The 20787-nt window shown below is 44.2% G+C and overlaps 1 protein-coding gene across 10 annotated transcripts in view; it reads right to left on the reverse strand.

Annotated features, from left to right (window-relative positions):
• Window positions 1-20787, reverse strand: part of HTT (huntingtin) — a 381175-nt gene that overhangs the window by 156431 nt on the left and 203957 nt on the right. For all 10 annotated transcript variants that reach the window (XM_084859889.1, XM_084859888.1, XM_084859886.1 and 7 more), the window contains 4 exons: window positions 14326-14448; window positions 13781-14019; window positions 13331-13473; window positions 2601-2808 (listed from right to left, as the gene is read on the reverse strand). In XM_084859889.1, the coding sequence (XP_084716015.1) occupies window positions 2601-2808; window positions 13331-13473; window positions 13781-14019; window positions 14326-14448 (713 nt within the window). The remainder of the gene's footprint in view (window positions 1-2600; window positions 2809-13330; window positions 13474-13780; window positions 14020-14325; window positions 14449-20787) is intronic.

Raw genomic sequence — 20787 nt, forward strand, 5'->3', positions numbered from 1 at the left:
TGACATGCAGGGTGGGTCACTGTGGCCAAGCAACTGCCTTGCCTCGCTCCTGACCAGACCAGAAAGCGGGGAGGTGACAGAAAATGTGTAGTCCACCAGCTCTTTTGCTTTGACACTGGCTGCTTTCCCACTCTGCATGGGAGGGGGAAAAGCCAAGCTCAGGAAGCTATGCCAGGACTGGAAGGCTGTATTACCTCAGGAATGCTCTTCTCTCCTTAGCAACACTCTTTCCCCCAGACTTTGGGGCGTCGGGGCACAACCAAGCATGGCTTGAGCCCCTGCCTGAAAGCATGGATCTCTCCTGCAAATTATTAAGCTGCTGAAGTACAATTTGAAGTGTGTTGCAAGGGCTTGGCTACAAGCCATGCCAGAAGCCCGCTGCCCTAGCCAGACAGAGCTGTCTGGAAGCTGAGGGGAAAGCCCCTTCCCTTGCTGTAGTTTTTGCTGGAGGTCCTGTCTGCCAACTAGGAGGAGGAACTTCCCAAATCTGTAGATTGCCCCACCCTGGAACCACTTGAGAATTTTTTCTTCTAAACTTTCTTCCAGGTTGAACATTAACTCTTGTTTTGTAATTAATTTCTGGTTTCCTTCTGAAGTGCCACACAATCACATTGCTGTTTAAAGGGGATGAAACACACATGCCAATAATATGTGGTTACCTCCCATCAACAACAGTAAAGGTTATAGTTGTGGCACACAACCTTCTATAATGAAAAAGAGTTGTGGTCAAGATGCACAGGCCAATCAAGACTCATGAGAATGGGGTCAAGAAAAATGGTTAGGACTCCTGAAGCAATTTTTCACACATCCACAATGGAGGTGTCTTGCATTTTGAAAGCCACCGCTACACAGCATAGATTTTACAAGAGGATGTATGATACACATATTATTTAATGTTTTGAACTTTAACAGCAATCTGGATAAAGAACCAAGAAAAAAATAAATAAATCCTGCACTCAAGTGGCAACCTGGGGTAGTAGTCAAAATGCTGGACAAGAACTGGGAAGACCGAGATTCAAATCCTCACTCAGCCATAAGTCTCACTGGGGTATTTTGGGCCACTCATATACTCTTAGCCTGAACTCTCCCACAGGGCTGCAGAGAGGGCAAAAGGGGTGAGGGCAGAGAACATTGAGGTCCTTGGAGGAAAGGTAGGATATAAATGTAGTAAATAAATTAAAGAGAGTATTTCACGTTTTGAATTTTTGTAGGAGTGTTTTTATTTCTTGGAAGCAGCAGTGCAATGGCAAGAGCAAATATATTAATGAACCACTGATAAACAATGGTGTATTTATTTATTTAAGACATTTCCATACTACCCTTCAATTCAAAGTTTCCAGGGCAGCATATAGATACAAGAATGTGACCAGACATCATGAAGAAGGAGTACATTGACAGAGAAGCTCCATCCTCTGAGCACTGGAGCCTTTTGTAGATGCGTATTGCATGTTTTCAGAGTATAACTTATGCTCAGGAGTCACCAAAATTAGAACTTGGAACCCTCAGTTTCAAATGCAGCTGCCCCATGTGATGAATCACCAGAACTACAGCTTGGAGCATCTTCCTGGACAGTGTAGTATTCTAAGCATCTGGTCTGGCCCTGCCTATATAAGGCTGCCCCTCCGACACTGGAAGGGTGATAAAGGACTTTCTGTTTGTGCTTGGATTTGGCAGAGCAACAATGGTGTTCTTGGGCTCTGACGCTTGGCTTTGTTGCTTAGTGCTAATGCATGGCTTGCTCCTAGACACCTTACTCCCTGGCACAACTCCTGGGTTCCCTCCAACTGCTATCTCCAGCATAGACCTGACACCTTCTAGCCATAAGCACTACAATCTTGATTTAAATCAAAGAAAAAGCTGATCTTCTTAGCATTCTGTGTCCAAGTTTATATCACAAACTGCCTGCCCTTGTATAATATTCTAAAGCAGTGGTTTTCAAACTTTCCATCTTCAGGGAACCGTGTTCATGTTAATTTCACTGTCAAGAATATCCTCACATCTTCCGCAGAGACCTGTACATTCCAAAAAAAATTCTGGGACATGTTCTAGGGTGCATACTAGCCAAGCCCCTTGAACACAGTTGCTTGGTATTGAGGAGGCAACCTGGTATGCACCTAACACTTTCCTGCAGCTACACATTGCAAAAGAAAGTAGGCAAGCTATATTTTAGCAAACCTTGCTTACCCCTACTAATCTTTGAAGAATTCCTCATACACTTCCGAGGAACCACCGGTTTCCTCAGAATGCAGATTGAAAACTACTCATGTAAAGAATAAGCTTGGGGGATATGCTGAGCCAGTTGTTGGGAGAGAAGACTTAATTTCAATTTGAAATGGAAGACAGTAGAGAAACAAAGTGTGTACATATGTTAGATAGAAAAAGATGACAAATTATAAGTTGACTGCTAAACAAGAACGAAAAGAATGTTTCAGTTATCCAATGGCTATCTGGCTTTTTAAACATCTAAATACAATGAGCTGTGATATGGCATACACAACCATTTGGGAAGCAATGAGAAGAGTACATTACAACAAGGCTTGAATTAACTATCAGACTGCATTATGGAAAATACTACTATCAACATAAAAATACAGCCTTACTTAGGAGTCTGATGCACCTCTGACCACCAGCTGCAATTAGTATAATTAATAAGTAGTAAGATTTGACACCACAGGAGTACTAAAGAAGGATGTGTGGGTATCATGGACTGAACAAGATCATTTAAGTTTTCAAGAGTATAGAAATGATTATCAAATCCATCTCCTGTAAAAAGCTTGGTAGCAGCAGCTGTGATTCTTCTGAACATTCCTAAAAAAAGAAAGAAAAAAGGTTAAAACATAGAAATAAAACATAACTGAGATCCAATTGATATCATGGTTTAGATACACCAAAATATTACATTTCTCAGTTTGAAATATTTTTTTAGTTTCAATGGATGCAGTTTTCACTGAAATGTAATTATACTTTGCACCATATCCTAGGTAAATGTAAGGGTCTCTAAATGTCAAGTGTATTCACTTAATGAGTGTTAATGAATGTGATCTATGGCCTGGCACTCCCATGAGCCACAGTGAGACCTTTGTCTCAGGTAGTGGATTGGAAGGGCCAGGTTATCAGGGCCCCCTATCTGGCTCTCAAGAGCCAGACTAGGAGAATCTGAAAACATTCTGTGCCACTGGAATTACATAACCAATACCAGTCTCTTTCCACGGAGGATGACTCTGGGCCACCTAAAGATAAGACTGTGCTCCACAGAAGACTAAGTAAGAAACTCAGGTCATGTGGATGGAAGGAATTAAACCACCAACCTGAGGAAGAGCCTGTGAAATCACTGTTTCCTTGGTGCTACTAGTGGTCATGAAACAGCAATATTGATGGAGATTGCTGGTGGCTGGAAGAAGCTTTTGCCAAAAAGGTTGTGCACCCCTGATGTAAAGAATGTATACACTTGCATAGAAATCCATGATTCTGAGAATGGGAGCCCCATTAAAAGCATCTGGGTAAAGACAGAAGGGATGATACCACCCTAATGGCAGAAAGCGAAGAGGATCTAAAGAGCCTCTTGTTGAGGGTGAAAGAGGAGAGTGCAAAAGCTGGTTTGAAACACCACATTAAAAAAACGAGGATCATGGCATCTGGCCCCATCACTTCCTGGAATATAGAAGGGGAAGAAATGGAAGCAGTGACAGATTTTATTTTCTTGGGCTCCAAGATCACCGCAGACGGGGACTGTAGCCATGAAATTAAAAGACGCTTGCTCCTTGGGAGGAAAGCTATGGCAAACCTAGACAGCATAGTAAGAAGCAGAGACATCACCTTGCCAACAAAGGTCCATCTAATCAAAGCTATGGTTTTCCCAGTAGCAACGTATGGCTGTGAGAGCTGGATTATAAGGAAGGCTGAGCGCCGAAGAATGGATGCTTTCGAATTGTGGTGCTGGAGAAGACTCTTACGAGTCCCCTGGAGTGCAAGGAGATCAAATCAGTCAATCCTAAAGGAAATCAACCCTGAGTGCTCATTGGAAGGACAGATACTGAAGCTGAAGCTCAAATATTTTGGCCACCTAATGCGAAGAGAAAACTCTCTGGAAAAGACCCTGATGCTGGGAAAGACTGAAGGCAAAAGGAGAAGGGGACGGCAGAGGATGAGATGGCTACATAGCATCACTGATGCAATGAATATGGACTTGAGCACGCTCCGGGAGAGAGCGCAGGACAGGAAGGCCTGGTGTGCTATGGTCCATGGGGACACGAAGAGTCGGACACAACTGAACGACTGAACAACAAAAGACAGAAGGAGTGAGAAACAAGTGATCTTCTTGTGGCAGTATACTACAGCCTGCCCAGCCAGCTGAAAGACAGGAATAGTGGTTTCCTGGAACAGATGACAACATGTTCACAGAGGCAAGCCATAGTAGTAATCGGAGATTTCAAAAATCCTGATATCTGCTGGAAATCTAACTTTGCTAGGAATGTAATATCCAATATTTTTTTACTTGCATTGCTGACAACAACTTCTCTCAGAAGGTGGAAGAAATAACAAGGGGATCTGTTGTCATGGACCTAATCCTGACCAACAGGGAAGAACTAGTTGATGAAGTGAAAGTGGCAGGAACCTTAGGGGAAAGTGATATAAGAAATTTGTGATAGCAAGGGCTGTAAAAACTGAGCTTAGATGGACATGTACCTTGGGCTTTAGGAAAGCCACTTTCAAAAAACTCAAAAATAAGTTGGGTAGGATCCCATGACTAGAAATTCTGAAGGAAAAAAGAGTTCAAGGGGGATGGAAGATCCTGAAAACTGAAATACTGAAGGTACAAATGAAACTATGCCCATGAGAAAGTAAAACAGGAAACATCTAAAGAATCCATTGTGGCTGCACAGAGAGCTCTCAGATAAATTGAGACACCAAACGGTCACATATAGGAGATGGAAGGAGCAACATATAACTAAGGAGGAGTACAACAGAGTAACTCGAGCCTGTAAGGATAGTGTCAGAAAGGCTAAGGTGCAAAATGAACTGAGGCTTGCAAGGGATGCTCAAAACAACAAAAAAGGCATCCTTGGCTGTGTTAGGAACAAGAAAAGATGAAGGAAGGTCTTGTGCATAGCGAAGATGGTGAATTGTTAACAGGTGATGGAGACAAGGCAGAACTTCTTAACTCCTACTTTGCATTGGTCTTCTCTCATAAAGGGAATTGTGCTCAATCTGGAACAAGTAGAACAAATGATTCAAGGAGGGATTTGCATCCCAGGGTAAGGAGATGGTTAGAGAATAACTAGCTATTTCAAATGAATCCAAGTATCCAAGACCAAATGAATTGTATCCATGGGTTCTGAAGAAGCTTGCAGACTTTTTTCAGAGCTGCTGTCCATAATCTTTAAGAACTCATGGAGAACAGGTGAGTCCCTAGAAGACTGAAGAAGGGCACACGTTGTCCCCATCTTCAAAAGGGAAAGTAGGTGGATCCCGGAAACTACAGACCAATAAGCCGGATGTCGATACCAGGCAAAAGTCTAGAACAGATTATTAAGCAGTTGGTCAGTGAGCACATACAAAATAATGCATTGATTAATAGGAGCTAACTTGGATTTGTCAGGAATAAGCCATGCCAGACCACCCTTATCACTTTTTTCATAGAGTAACTAGTTTACTGGATCATGGACATACTACGGACATAATGGGTGGGTTTGCATGTTACTTTAAGCCATGGTGGCTTATAAGCTAATCACAGTAGCTTATTTTGAAAAATAGCCCACTGTGCCCATCACACGATCGGACAAATGAGCTAGTGTGAGTAGCTTATTTTTCTCCCTTGCTCCTCCTCCCTCTGTAGACCTCTGTAGTCCTTCCACCTTTGTGGTGTAAATCAAATCCCGCTGTCCCTTGTGCCGCCACTGCACTTCCCAAGCTGGATTTCCAAACCTTTCCCTTCTCTCTAGCCATGTGCACCAAAAAGGGGGTGGGGGCTCTAAACCCTTGAAACTTTGCAGGAATGGGATGAAAATTCATACACAACCTCATAAGGAGGTACCTGATGCACAACTAAAACCCTGTGCAACTATGCATCTCCTTAGGAAACATGGGGATACTACTGCATGTGAAAGTCTTGGCGAGGCACGCGGGAAAAGGCAACTTTGAAAGTTTGCAGAGCGCATCTCCAAAGGGGGGGGGGAATAGTCGGGAGGCAGAGCAATTAGTTGCTAGGCAGATCTCGGAAACAGAGATTGCACAAGAGGAGCAGAGTGGCAGCAGCGTTTTTGACCACTCTTGCCAGGCGACTCTGTAGGCGATGTGCTTAAACTGTGCTGGAGCACCAGATGACATAATAAGCCACGACGGTTAAAATAAACCTTACTGCAAACCATGGTTTACTAGGGTGGCTTATTTCAGGTAAATAAACCACCCTGGTTGGGAAACACAGCACGCAGATGACACGCTAAGCCATCATGGTTAACGCAGAAAAATAAACCATCATGGTCATCCAAATCCAGTCAGTATATCTTGGTTTCAGCAAAGAGTTTGACAAGGTTTCCGATGATATCCTTGTTGACAAGATGGTAAAATGTGGGTTGGATGCTGTGACTGTTAGGTGGATCAACAGCTGGTTGAGCAATTATATTCAGCAAATGTTCATTAAAGGCTCTGCATTCTCCTGGTGAGAGGTCTTGAGTAGAGTGACACATGGCTCTGTGGTGTTCAACATTTTTTATACATAATCTGATTGTGTAGAGGGGTTGCTTATCAAATTTGCAGAAGACAAAAAGCTAAGAGGGGTTGCTGACACCACAGGACAGAATCAGGATTCAAAAGGATCTAGACAAATCCTGTATTTACTAGGTACAAAATCTTGTATTTACAAAAAATCCAAGACACACATATAGATGGGGAAAAACTGGCAGCAGTAATTTTGAAAAGTCTGTTTCCCGCCTCCCAGCTGAGCAGAGCAGAGCAGAGCAAGCTGCTCCAGCTGGTCCAGGGACTACAGAAGCAGGCAAGCTCCCAGAGAGCGAGCGAACAGAGCGAGCGAACAGGGGGAGCAAACAGGAGTTGGCCAGGGGAGTTCGGCAGGGGAGGTCAAGGGGGAGGCCCCTAACATTTTTTATTTTATTTTATTTTATTTTATTTTTTTTTACTAACTTTTTTCATTTATTTGTCTTGTAACACACACTTCCACACCAGTGGGACTCTGCTTTTAACCTCTACTGAGTAGAGGAGCAGGCACAGGCTAGTCTAGAACAATCACAAAGCTAGACACAAAAAGGGAAAAGGGGCTATGGAAGGACAAGACTCTCCAGTGGTAGTGACCTGCAAGGTGTGTGCAATGTTTGTTTTCTTGCCTGAGAACAACATGGCCTACACCTGCAACAAGTGCAAGTTGATCACGCTGCTGGAGGAAAAAGTAAGTGGACTGGAGCGGCGACTGTCAACCCTCGGGGGAATAAGAGAACACGAGAAGTTCTTGGACAGAATGGGGGAACTACAGCAGCAAAGGGCAGACCAGAAGCTTGAAGAGCAACAGCAAGATGAGGCAGTGGGAAATGCTGAGGTGAAGAAAAATGGAGTAGAGGATACTCCTTGGAAAACGGTGACAGTTAGGAGAAGAAGAACTAGACGACACTCTGCACCAGTGGAAGCGGTGGAGCTGTGGAACCGATTCCAGGTACTTGCAGATGAGACTGGAGGACAGCCTGCAGAGGAAGAATCACAGGGGAACCTGCATGAGAGTGAGCAAGAGGCTAAAGGTCAGTCAAACAGAGGCGATGAAACCCAGGCCTACAAGAAGAAGAAGAGAAGAGTGGTAGTAGTGGGAGACTCCTTGCTGCGTGGGATCGAGACCCAAGTATGTCGCGAAGACCCGTGGACTCGCCAGGTATGTTGTCTCCCGGGAGGACAGATTAGAGACGTGACTGAAAGGTTGCCTGCACTCATAAAGCCCACTGACAGGTATCCCTTTCTTCTCATCCATGTGGGAACAAATGATACCGCCAAGCGGAGCTACGAAGAGATCACGTCAGACTTTGAAGCTTTGGGAAGGAAACTCAAGAACTTTGGGGCCCAGATAGTTTTCTCATCCATCCTTCCAGTAGTTAGAAGAGGGATAGAAAGGGAACGAAAAATACTCCGGGTGAATGACTGGCTACGAAGGCGGTGCCGACGAGAGAGATTTGGATTCTGGGACCACGGGCTATACTTCCTGGAAGATGGGCTGTTGGCTAGGGATGGGTTGCACCTCACAAAGGCTGGGAAGAATGTGTTTGGCCACAGCATGAAGAACTTCATCAGGAGGGCTTTAAACTGAATCCTACGGGGAAGGGAGATGTAATGTTGGGGGTAACAATGGACGTAGGCGCATGCACTGCAATGGAGAGAACAGCTCTGATAGCGTCCAATAATAGTCTTCAGACACAGGTAGGAAGAAAGCCAGACTATGAAGCACATGGTCTTCGATGTCTATATACTAATGCCCAGAGTATGGGAAACAAACAGAACGAACTTGAACTCTTAATACAGGAGGGAAATTATGACTTGATAGGTATAACTGAGACTTGGTGGGATGACTCTCATGACTGGAATACAGCAAGTGAAGGATATAACTTGTTCAAAAAGAACAGGAGGAACAGAAAGGGAGGCGGGGTTGCACTGTATGTGAAAAATACATATCTCTGCACAGAAATACAGGAGGAGGAGCTTGGTAGCCCCATCGAGAGCATCTGGGTTGAAATAAATGGAGCAAAGAATAAAAGGAACCTGGTGGTCGGAGTCTACTACCGGCCACCCAATCAAGGAGAAGACAAGGATGAAACTTTTGAAAAGCAAATAGCCAATGTTTTAAGGAAGCATGATGTAGTAGTAATGGGGGACTTCAATTTCCCCGATATTTGTTGGGAGACAAATTCTGCAAAACATGGCCCCTCCAGGAAATTCCTGACTTGTGTGGCGGATAACTTCCTCCTACAGAAAGTAGAGGAAGGAACTAGAGGATCGGCTATCCTTGACTTGATCCTAACCAACAGAGATGACTTAGTGGATAAAGTAGCAGTTACAGGAACTCTGGGGGAAAGCGACCATGTTGTACTTGAGTTCTTGGTTCTAAGGGAAGCAAAAGCCGAGTGTAGTCAAACGCGTACCCTGGATTTTAGGAAAGCTGATTTTAATAAACTCAGAACAATGATCAGTAAGGTCCCATGGCAAGCAATGCTAGCGAGAAAAGGAGTCCAAGATGGGTGGGAACTTTTAAAAAAGGAAATTCTCAAGGCACAATCACAAACAATTCCAACAAGAAGAAAAGGTGGAAGACAACAGAAGAAGCCAATGTGGCTTCACAAAAAGCTTAGGGATGACCTGAAAACAAAAAAGGACACATATAGGAAGTGGAAAGAAGGCCAAGTAACAAAGGAAGAGTACAGGCAGGTAGCACAGAATTGCAGGGATGGCGTCAGGAAGGCTAAAGCGGAGAACGAGGTGAGGTTAGCGAGGGATGCTAAAAACAACAAAAAGGCTTTCTTCAGCTACGTGCATAGTAAAAGGCAGAGGAAAGAAATGGTTGTTCAGCTATTAAATAAGGATGGCAAAATGATAACAGAGGACAAAGAAAAGGCAGAGGTGCTCAATTCCTACTTTGGCTCAGTCTTCTCCCAAAAGAGGGTCTATGACCCCCCTGGCAAAGGCGAAGTACAGGCTGAAGGGGCAGGATTGCAGCTTGAGATCGACAGGCATATGGTCAAGGAACACCTCATTACTTTGAATGAGTTCAAATCTCCAGGGCCAGATGAACTGCATCCTAGAGTCATAAAGGAACTGGCAGAAGAACTCTCAGAACCGCTGTCTATTCTCTTTGAGAAATCATGGAGGACCGGGGAAGTGCCAGATGACTGGAGGAGGGCTAACGTTGTCCCTATCTTCAAAAAGGGTAAAAAGGAGGAACCTGGGAACTACAGACCAGTCAGTCTGACATCAATCCCTGGGAAAATTCTGGAGCAGATCATAAAGCAATCCATCTGGAAGCACCTTGACAACAATGCCGTGATTACTCGAAGCCAACATGGATTTGTCAAGAACAAGTCCTGCCAGACAAATCTGATCTCATTTTTTGATCAAGTCACCTCCCTTGTAGACCGTGGGAATGCTGTAGACATCATATACCTCGACTTCAGCAAAGCTTTCGACAAAGTGCCCCATGATATCCTGATGAGCAAACTTGCTCGAAGTGGGCTAGATGAAACAACGATCCGGTGGATCCACAGTTGGCTACAGAATCGGACTCAAAGAGTGCTTATCAATGGGACCTTCTCAAGCTGGGGAGAGGTAACGAGTGGGGTACCGCAGGGCTCAGTCCTGGGCCCAGTGCTCTTCAACATTTTTATTAATGACTTGGAGGAGGAGGTGCAGGGAATGCTGATCAAATTTGCAGATGACACAAAATTGGGAGGGATAGCTAATACTTTGGAAGACAGAAACAAAATTCAAAGTGATCTGGATAGACTGGAGTGCTGGGCAGAAAACAACAGAATGACATTTAATAGGGACAAATGCCAAGTTCTGCACCTAGGAAAAAGAAACCAAATGCACAGTTACAAGATGGGGGATACGTGGCTCAACCACACTACGAGCGAGAAGGATCTTGGAATTGTTGTCGATCACAAGCTGAATATGAGCCAACAATGTGATGTGGCTGCAAAAAAGGCAAATGCTATTTTGGGCTGCATTCATAGAAGCATCGCTTCCAAATCCCGGGAAGTACTAGTTCCCCTCTACTCAGCACTGGTTAGGCCTCATCTGGAGTACTGTGTCCAGTTCTGGGCACCACACTTTAAGAAGGATGCAGACAAGCTGGAGAGGGTTCAAAGGAGGGCAACAAAGATGATCAGGGGACTGGAAACAAAGCCCTATGAAGAGAGACTGAAAGAACTGGGCATGTTTAGCCTTGAGAAGAGAAGACTGAGGGGAGATATGATAGCACTCTTCAAGTACTTGAAAGGTTGTCACAGAGAAGAAGGCCAGGATCTCTTCTTGATCATCCCAGAGTGCAGGACACGGAATAATGGGCTCAAGTTACAGGAAGCCAGATTCCGACTGAACATCAGGAAAAACTTCCTGAGTGTCAGAGCAATACGGCAATGGAACCAATTACCTGGGGAGGTGGTGGGCTCTCCCACACTGGAGGCCTTCAAGACGAGGCTGGACAGCCATTTGTCAGGGATACTCTGACTTGGATTCCTGCATTGAGCAGGGGGTTGGACTCGATGGCCTTGTAGGCCCCTTCCAACCCTACTATTCTATGATTCTATGATTCTATGAAAAGGACCTATGTACATGAAAAGTATCTTAGGGCACTCTCCTATGCATGCTTAGATAGAAAAAAGCCCTACAACTCCCAGCAATCTGGTAATTGTAGGCTTTTGTCTGTCTAAACATGCATAGGATTGCACCCTTGGTGGATCACAAGCTGCATACAAGCCAGCACCGTGATGTGGCAGCTAAAAAAAGCAAATACAATCTTAGGGTACATTATGTACCATAATCTTAGGGTACATAACAGATACATAAGTGTCCAGGTCACAGGAAGTAATAGTTCTGTTCTATTCTATGTTAGTCTGGCCACATCTGGAGTATAGTGTCCGGTTCTGGGCACCACATTTTAAGATGGACATTGACAAACTGAAGCATGTCCAGAGAAGAGCAAACACGATGGTGAGTGGGCTGGTAACCAAATATTACAAGTATCATTTGAAAAAGCTGGATATGTTTAGCCTGAAGAAGAGAAGATTAAGGGGAGACATGATAGCAGGCTTCAAAGATCTGGAAGGCTGTCATGCAGAAGACGTAGCAGACTTGCTCTCTTATGCTCTGGGGCCAGGGCTAGAACCAATGGTTGGACACTGCAGGGAAGCAAATTTCAGTTAAACCTTAGGAGAAACATTCGAACAGTGAGGGGTTGTTCAGCAGTGGAACAGACTGTCTCAGGAGGTGATGGGTTATCCTTCGCTGGAGATATTTAAACAGAGGCTAGGCAGGCATCTTGAGTGGTGCTGTAGCTGTATCCTGCACTGCAAAGCCTGGACTGAATGGGTAGAAAGACTAGATGATCTCCAAGGTACCTTCCAACTGTATGATCCTATATATGTTTACTCAGAAATAAGCCCCACTGAGTTCAATGGGACTTAGGTGTGTACATGATTGCACTAAACTGTAGCAATTTGGGATTAGCAGCTGTAGGGTGATTAATGATTCCATTTTTGGTTGGTCTTTTAAAAAAAAATAAAAATGATTATAATAAGTTTGTGTTCAAAGCGCTCCACATACATTATCTAGGTAATCCTTGCAACAATCATGCTATGTAGGTCAATATTCTTACTATCCCCATATTGCAGGTGGCAATCTAACACTGCCTAAGGCTAAGCAAAGCCCAGTCCTAAGCAAGTTTAGTCTACTGAGTTCAAAGGGTACACTAGAATGCAGCCTGGGTGAGCTCACTGGAACTGGGGGATTCTTCATTTCACAGCTTAAGTCTTATAGCACAATTAAAATAAAACTGACTAATGCAGTACTACTGGTTACTGTTGTTAAGTCTTATGATCTATGATTGTTTGACAATAAGCCTACTAAGTCCTGATCCCACAACCACCTTTCCTTAATCATTTCAGGTGGACTAATTTAAATAGGCCCAGATCTCTTCCTTGTTAACTGTCAAGATTTTAAAATGTATAGACAGAAGGGTTTTGTAGCAGAGGGAGCATGCAGTAGTAACAAAGGGTGTGTGTGTGTGTGTCTTCCACACAAACATTTTCCTGCGTAACTGCAGCTATGCATGGGTTCTACAGGACTGTCTCAAGGCAGTGTGGGAACAGTCTTGGATACTACGCATCATCACTTGGTTTAGTGCCATATGCTGCTTCGCTTCAGGTAGCAAAATGTCTTGGGATAGCCCTTTATGTACAAACATACACTTAAATCGTGTTCTGGTATGCAAAACACGGAGGTATAGTACAGATGTAACATTGGGAATTAAGGAACAGGGCTGCAGGATAACGTGTGCTCTCTCCCCTGCCCTTGTATGAATTCCCCTACCCATCTCTAACATGAACTCAAGAGATAGTTCCAAATGCCATTTCAGATGGTGGATTAAAATAGGGTTCTGAAACAAAGTTTAGAAGCACTCTCATTTGAAAGAATCTGGGCTTTAATTTCCTCAGAGGAAACAGCTTAATCAAATAGCACCTTCCAACAAGCCAGATTTATATTCAAATAAAATTGAAAGAAAATTAAAAGCCATGTTTCAATGGCTGGCATAATGACACAAAACATCACAATATCTGATATTTAGTACCTGATTTGAAGGTATGAATTAAGCACATAAGCAGTGTGCCTAACTCTTGGCAATAGAATGTGTGCTGCTGTTCATTCATATCCACATTCAAATGTTTGGTAGTAATATCTTCCAGCAGGATTCCCACTAACTGTAACAAGAACCTAGAGATAGGGGGGGAGAGAGGGAGAGAGAGAAAGTGTTTTATAGAGCATTGTGTAGCTCACTGAACAAAGAACAGACTAGGCTTGACATTTAGCTGACAACATTGCTTTGGAGAAAAACACAAACCCATGAAGATATGCACAAACGTACACCCAAATAAAATCTACCTGCCTTATGCAACATTTAACTATGCATCAGTTGTCCAGATTTCTAACATGCCTCAATTGCCTAATCTCACAATCACCCACTTCATTAAAAACAACAATGAGAAACTCATGCAAAAAACAATGAGAAGATAGTACAAACCTGGAAAATGTCTCTTCAGGCAGATATTTATCTTGCTCTTCCAGAGTTTGTTCCTGAGTTGAGGTAACTGTGTTTTCACCATGTCGTAGTCTCTTAATTGTTTGCCATGAGATTAAATATGGTGAGAAGGAGAGCTCTTGAATACGAGAAAGAACTATGTCTTCTGTTGATTGAGAAATCAAAACCCGGAGAATAGCAAGAATGCCAGATATCCATAACTGGACAGTGCTCACTGAGGCCTATTGAACCAGGGGAGGGGGAGAGACACCAAAATGCAGCATATTTAAATAACACACATATGTACACACACACACACACACACACACACACACAGCTGCTTCTATAGGAAAAAAATATGTTTCCTGTTCAACTGTAAGTTCCACCTTTGAGGAAAAGGGAATACACAGTGCATGGGAATGTAAATGGAGGGGGGATGAGGGGCCTCTGTCAACTGGAGTGGAGAGTTGGTGTTTTCCCATAAAATGTTTTTTACAAGGTTACTTGATTGACATCTACATTTTACCAAGTAGAAACTTTATGCTTACCATTGTACTAGGAGTCACAAACATGCTCCTTAAAAGCATGTCCACTGGACGGAGGGCTGATGGTGCCAATATTTCAAATAAAGTGTTCAGTACTCCCAGAGCTTCATGGGAATCTATATGCATCTATTTTAAAAAATAAAATACACCATGATCATCTTCATTTTAAACAAATAAAACACATCCAATTCATCACCATTACCACCACAGTAAGATGATCTGCAAGTTCACTTAAATAAGTAAAACATCCCCCCGCCCCGAAATTATTCATTTCTTAGAGCAGCCAGAATTATGTTTAATCTGTTTCCATCACCATCTCAGTGTGGCATTAAAGCATATCACAAGTTCATAGCAGCTTTTCCCCAAAGAAATACTAAAAGTTGGAGGAATCATTGAGGTCCTCTTACAATGCATCCAATAATTGCTTGGTATTTGGATTATGTCCTTGAACTTTACCTAATATTAAGAAGGTATAAATATTTATTTGCCACATTCTAAACCACTTAAGATTTTCAAGTCTTCTATTTAAAAGTGCCACAACTACACAGAAAGTTCAAGCACTCTGCTCATCTTAAGATAGACTCTGCTTCCCAGTTGAAGGCAGCAGGATCTGGTCCCCTCTTGGCTATTTATGCAGGCTGTGGCATTGCCTTTCCTGATGAAGGCATGAGACTGCTGAAAGAGGAATGAGGAGGACAGGAAAACTAGCTTGATGGTGCAGGGCTCAAGTCAGTTCATATTGTTCCCAGTTACCTGGCTTGTCCAAGTTCCTTGAACTACTTGGCCCTGGCAGTGGGCTTCCCAACCTGAGAGGCTGGCATCCGTTGTTATTAGGGTCCCGAGATAATCCCTCAGGGGAAGTCCCTTAATAAAGTTGGTGGGGTTGGATTGCCATTTGACTGACTGCTTCACCTCAGACTTTAGGGAGTCTTGCAATGATGTTTGTTGACTATGCCATCCTGGAATGGCAACAGAAATCATTGCCGAGGCCAGGGGAGGGGAAGCAACCAAGGGCAAATATCAAACTGCAAAATCGTAAGGCCTATGATGACAACTAGGTTCATCAGATCTGCTGTCCTGTGTGACAAAAGGAGTTTGATGTCTGCCAGGAGGTGCTGCACTCTTTCCCTGGATAGGGAGATGAGTTTGGAAAAGGTATCTAAGGTGGCCCCTAGTTGGATCTGTAGTCTTCTTCCGATTCCCCAGGAGACCACGGATCTGGAAGAATGTGAAGATAAGGTGGAGGTCCTGTTTGGCTCTGTGCAGAGGAGGTTATTGGATCAGCAGGACATCCAGATATGGGTATACATGGACTCTTGAAGGTGAAGGTGTGCAGCTAGAGAAAACTGTTAATTTTGTGAGGATTCTGTACTGAGGGAAGCCCACAGGGGAGGGCTCTGTAATCGAAGTGGTTCTGTTGGTAAGAGAAGCTGATGAATCTGTGGGGCTTCTGGGGTCTGGGAAGGTGCAGATAAAGGCTGCATCTATTGCTCTTGGCCTGTAAGAGGGATGCTTTCAACTTCCATAGGATAAGCAGAGACAGGCTGGAGTATTTTGGTGGGAAGCTGGAAAGATCAGAGTGTAGGTGCTGCCTTTTTGTTTGAAATTGGTTGCCTGCACCAGAGGTGGAGGGAGACTCAGTATCCCTTGAGGGGCTGCCCTGTTAGAGGCTTCTGCTGAGCTTACCAGATGCCAAAGCAATTGGAGCTGCAGATCAGATTCCAATTGCTCTGCTAATATTTGCATGTATGAGCTGGGAAGACTCTCAGCAGGGGTTCCCTTGGTGGAAGGCACCAATTGCTTCTTTTGTCTCATGGCTCTGACCTGTTGTGCTTTCTTCTTTGTAGGTTGCTCAACAGACACTTTCCTGTTGGCAATATGAAAAGCAGAGGCAAGGAAAAAGAGAAAAGAGGAAGGGAGAAAAACAGAAGGCTAAAAAGAGAGAGAGGGAGGGAGGAAGGGAATAGAAGGCTCTGAAAATAAGAGGAAGAAAAAAGAGGTAAGGAGATTTCATTGAGAAAGAGAAACAGAGGACTCCTGAAGAAAAACTCCAAAAGGAGAGAGATTTTTTTTGCATCTGCTCTGAACGAAGAAATGGAAGAACTGGGAATGAGCTTCCTAGAAAAGCGTATAGTACAAAAAGCTAAGTCACATGATTCCCTGTATACTGAGTGAGTAGGAGGAGTTGTTTAAATTTTGAGATTGTGGGAGTCAAGTTGACAGCACCCATTCACATGAAAGGCGTCTCCATGTGAACGGTACCCAGCTACAAGCACAGCAGGCTCATGTTTTTGAGGCACTTGCATTGAACCATTACAATTGCATTTTAATTGAACATTAAAATTGCATTTAATGGGGGACTTCAATTTCCCCGATATTTGTTGGGAGACAAATTCTGCAATACATGGCCCCTCCAGGAAATTCCTGACTTGTGTGGCGGATAACTTCCTCCTACAGAAAGTAGAGGAAGGAACTAGAGGATCGGCTATCCTTGACTTGATCCTAACCAACAGAGATGACTTAGTGGATAAAGTAGCAGTTACAGGAACTCTGGGGGAAAGCGACCATGTTGTACTTGAGTTCTTGGTTCTAAGGGAAGCAAAAGCCGAGTGTACTCAAACGCGTACCCTGGATTTTAGGAAAGCTGATTTTAACAAACTCAGAACAATGATCAGTAAGGTCCCATGGCAAGCAATGCTAGCGAGAAAAGGAGTCCAAGATGGGTGGGAACTTTTAAAAAAGGAAATTCTCAAGGCACAATCACAAACAATTCCAACAAGAAGAAAAGGTGGAAGACAACAGAAGAAGCCAATGTGGCTTCACAAAAAGCTTAGGGATGACCTGAAAACAAAAAAGGACACATATAGGAAGTGGAAAGAAGGCCAAGTAACAAAGGAAGAGTACAGGCAGGTAGCACAGAATTGCAGGGATGGCGTCAGGAAGGCTAAAGCGGAGAACGAGGTGAGGTTAGCGAGGGATGCTAAAAACAACAAAAAGGCTTTCTTCAGCTACGTGCATAGTAAAAGGCAGAGGAAAGAAATGGTTGTTCAGCTATTAAATAAGGATGGCAAAATGATAACAGATGACAAAGAAAAGGCAGAGGTGCTCAATTCCTACTTTGGCTCAGTCTTCTCCCAAAAGAGGGTCTATGACCCCCCTGGCAAAGGCGAAGTACAGGCTGAAGGGGCAGGATTGCAGCTTGAGATCGACAGGCATATGGTCAAGGAACACCTCATTACTTTGAATGAGTTCAAATCTCCAGGGCCAGATGAACTGCATCCTAGAGTCATAAAGGAACTGGCAGAAGAGCTCTCAGAACCGCTGTCTATTCTCTTTGAGAAATCATGGAGGACCGGGGAAGTGCCAGATGACTGGAGGAGGGCTAACGTTGTCCCTATCTTCAAAAAGGGTAAAAAGGAGGAACCTGGGAACTACAGACCAGTCAGTCTGACATCAATCCCTGGGAAAATTCTGGAGCAGATCATAAAGCAATCCATCTGGAAGCACCTTGACAACAATGCCGTGATTACTCGAAGCCAACATGGATTTGTCAAAAACAAGTCCTGCCAGACAAATCTGATCTCATTTTTTGATCAAGTCACCTCCCTTGTAGACCGTGGGAATGCTGTAGACATCATATACCTCGACTTCAGCAAAGCTTTCGACAAAGTGCCCCATGATATCCTGATGAGCAAACTAGCTCGAAGTGGGCTAGATGAAACAACGATCCAGTGGATCCACAGTTGGCTACAGAATCGGACTCAAAGAGTGCTTATCAATGGGACCTTCTCAAGCTGGGGAGAGGTAACGAGTGGGGTACCGCAGGGCTCAGTCCTGGGCCCAGTGCTCTTCAACATTTTTATTAATGACTTGGAGGAGGAGGTGCAGGGAATGCTGATCAAATTTGCAGATGACACAAAATTGGGAGGGATAGCTAATACTTTGGAAGACAGAAACAAAATTCAAAGTGATCTGGATAGACTGGAGTGCTGGGCAGAAAACAACAGAATGGCATTTAATAGGGACAAATGCCAAGTTCTGCACCTAGGAAAAAGAAACCAAATGCACAGTTACAAGATGGGGGATACGTGGCTCAACCACACTACGAGCGAGAAGGATCTTGGAACTGTCGTCGATCACAAGCTGAATATGAGCCAACAATGTGATGTGGCTGCAAAAAAGGCAAATGCTATTTTGGGCTGCATTCATAGAAGCATCGCTTCCAAATCCCGGGAAGTACTAGTTCCCCTCTACTCAGCACTGGTTAGGCCTCATCTGGAGTACTGTGTCCAGTTCTGGGCACCACACTTTAAGAAGGATGCAGACAAGCTGGAGAGGGTTCAAAGGAGGGCAACAAAGATGATCAGGGGACTGGAAACAAAGCCCTATGAAGAGAGACTGAAAGAACTGGGCATGTTTAGCCTTGAGAAGAGAAGACTGAGGGGAGATATGATAGCACTCTTCAAGTACTTGAAAGGTTGTCACAGAGAAGAAGGCCAGGATCTCTTCTTGATCATCCCAGAGTGCAGGACACGGAATAATGGGCTCAAGTTACAGGAAGCCAGATTCCGACTGAACATCAGGAAAAACTTCCTGAGTGTCAGAGCAATACGGCAATGGAACCAATTACCTGGGGAGGTGGTGGGCTCTCCCACACTGGAGGCCTTCAAGACGAGGCTGGACAGCCATTTGTCAGGGATGCTCTGACTTGGATTCCTGCATTGAGCAGGGGGTTGGACTCGATGGCCTTGTAGGCCCCTTCCAACCCTACTATTCTATGATTCTATGATTCTATGAACCAACCTGGTCATATCAACAGGCCCCTGTGCTAAGGAAAAGGTAATGAATGAGGCCTTGGACTTATACACACCAGTTACAGGCACCATTACAGTATCCTCAAGGATACCATAATGCAGCGCTAATTTGAATCTATTCCGGAAATTACAAACCTGTGAACGCTACTGATAAACAAAGGATATTTGCAGCAATCCTTGGTTATATGAAGACACTTAAATATGCTTTGTGTCTACCTGACGTCACTAAACCCTTGTTCTTCACTTTATGTGTACAAGACTGAAGAAATTCCAGTGGTATGGCTGTCCAAATATGTGAGAGTGTAGTCATCCAAGTCTTTCTGGATGATACAGATTATCTAGACCAGTGGTATAGTGGAGTCAGGGCTCATAGGGATGCAGCACTGGCACTTTTGCATCAGCAGGGATATTAACACCATCCCTGAGACTTCCCTGTTCCCTCTGAGTTTTAGCTGCAATCCTCACAGTAACTGGGGGAAATGAATTTCCCCAGCAACAAAGACAGGTTGCCACCTGTAACTGTAGTTCTTTGAGTGGCCATCTGTACATTCACACGTATGGGCTCTGCGCCTGTGTGGAGCCTCGATTCGGGAAACTTCTAGAGCTGAGGAGTTTTAGATGGGAACCCTTCCTCCACCATCCAGTGCACATATCCCTAGCGGGTTCCTGCCTCTTCCCTCAGTTCCTTGAGACTGATATTCTGGCCTTGTAACCGGGAGAAGTAAACATTTCAGTAGCCAACATCGAAGGAGAGTATGACACCAAAGTGGGGATGGTGGGTGGGTTGTGTGAATGCACAGATGACCACTCGAAGAACTACAGTTACAGGTAACCTGTCTTTCTTCTTCGTAGTCTCTGTGCATCACACATATGGGTGATTAGCAAGCTAACTTACAATGGAGGAGGGTCGGTGTCCTACTACAACACAGAGGATAGGACAGCATGACCAAAGGCACAGTCAGCTCTTGCCCGAGTGTCCAATTTGTAGTGCTTCACAAAGGTGGACAGTGTCAACCAGGTTGCTGTGCAGCACAGTTCAGGGATGGCAACCCCTCTGTTGAATGTGACAGATGTCACTACTGCATGAGTAGAGTGAGCTCTAACTGGGGAAGACAGCTCAAGACCAGCCAGCTCATACGACAGCTCAACAGTCTTAATGATCCACGAAGCAAGGCACTGAGTGGACAGAGGCTGGACCTTCTGCTTGCTGCCATAAGCAGACAAAGAGGAGAGGTGACAAACAAAATTGTTCAGTTCTCGCCTTGTAAAAAGCCAGGGCACGGCACATATCAAGTGTGTGCAGGGTCGCCTCTAAAGGTGTAGACAGGGAGGCAAAGAAAGCAGGCAAAACAACACCTTGATTCAAATGAAACTCTGAAACCACTTTGGGTAGAACAGTAGGATCAGGTCAAAGCATGACTTTATCTTGATGAAAATTGAGATTTCGCTGGTCTACCCTGAGTGCACAGAGCTTGCTGGCATAACATGCAGATGTTATGGCCACTAAAAATGCCAACTTCCAGGAAAGGAGAAGTGGGTCCGCACTAGCGAGCAGCTCAAAGGGCTTTGACAAAAGCTCTTTTAGCCCAACAGAAAGGCTCCAGTTTGGTATCATAGAGCAGAGTGGAGGTGCCAAATTCCCATTTAGGAA

This window comes from Heloderma suspectum, chromosome 5 (assembly GCF_057233095.1).
Source record: "Heloderma suspectum isolate Gila_16-S chromosome 5, 16-S_ref, whole genome shotgun sequence".
Taxonomy (NCBI): domain Eukaryota; kingdom Metazoa; phylum Chordata; class Lepidosauria; order Squamata; family Helodermatidae; genus Heloderma; species Heloderma suspectum.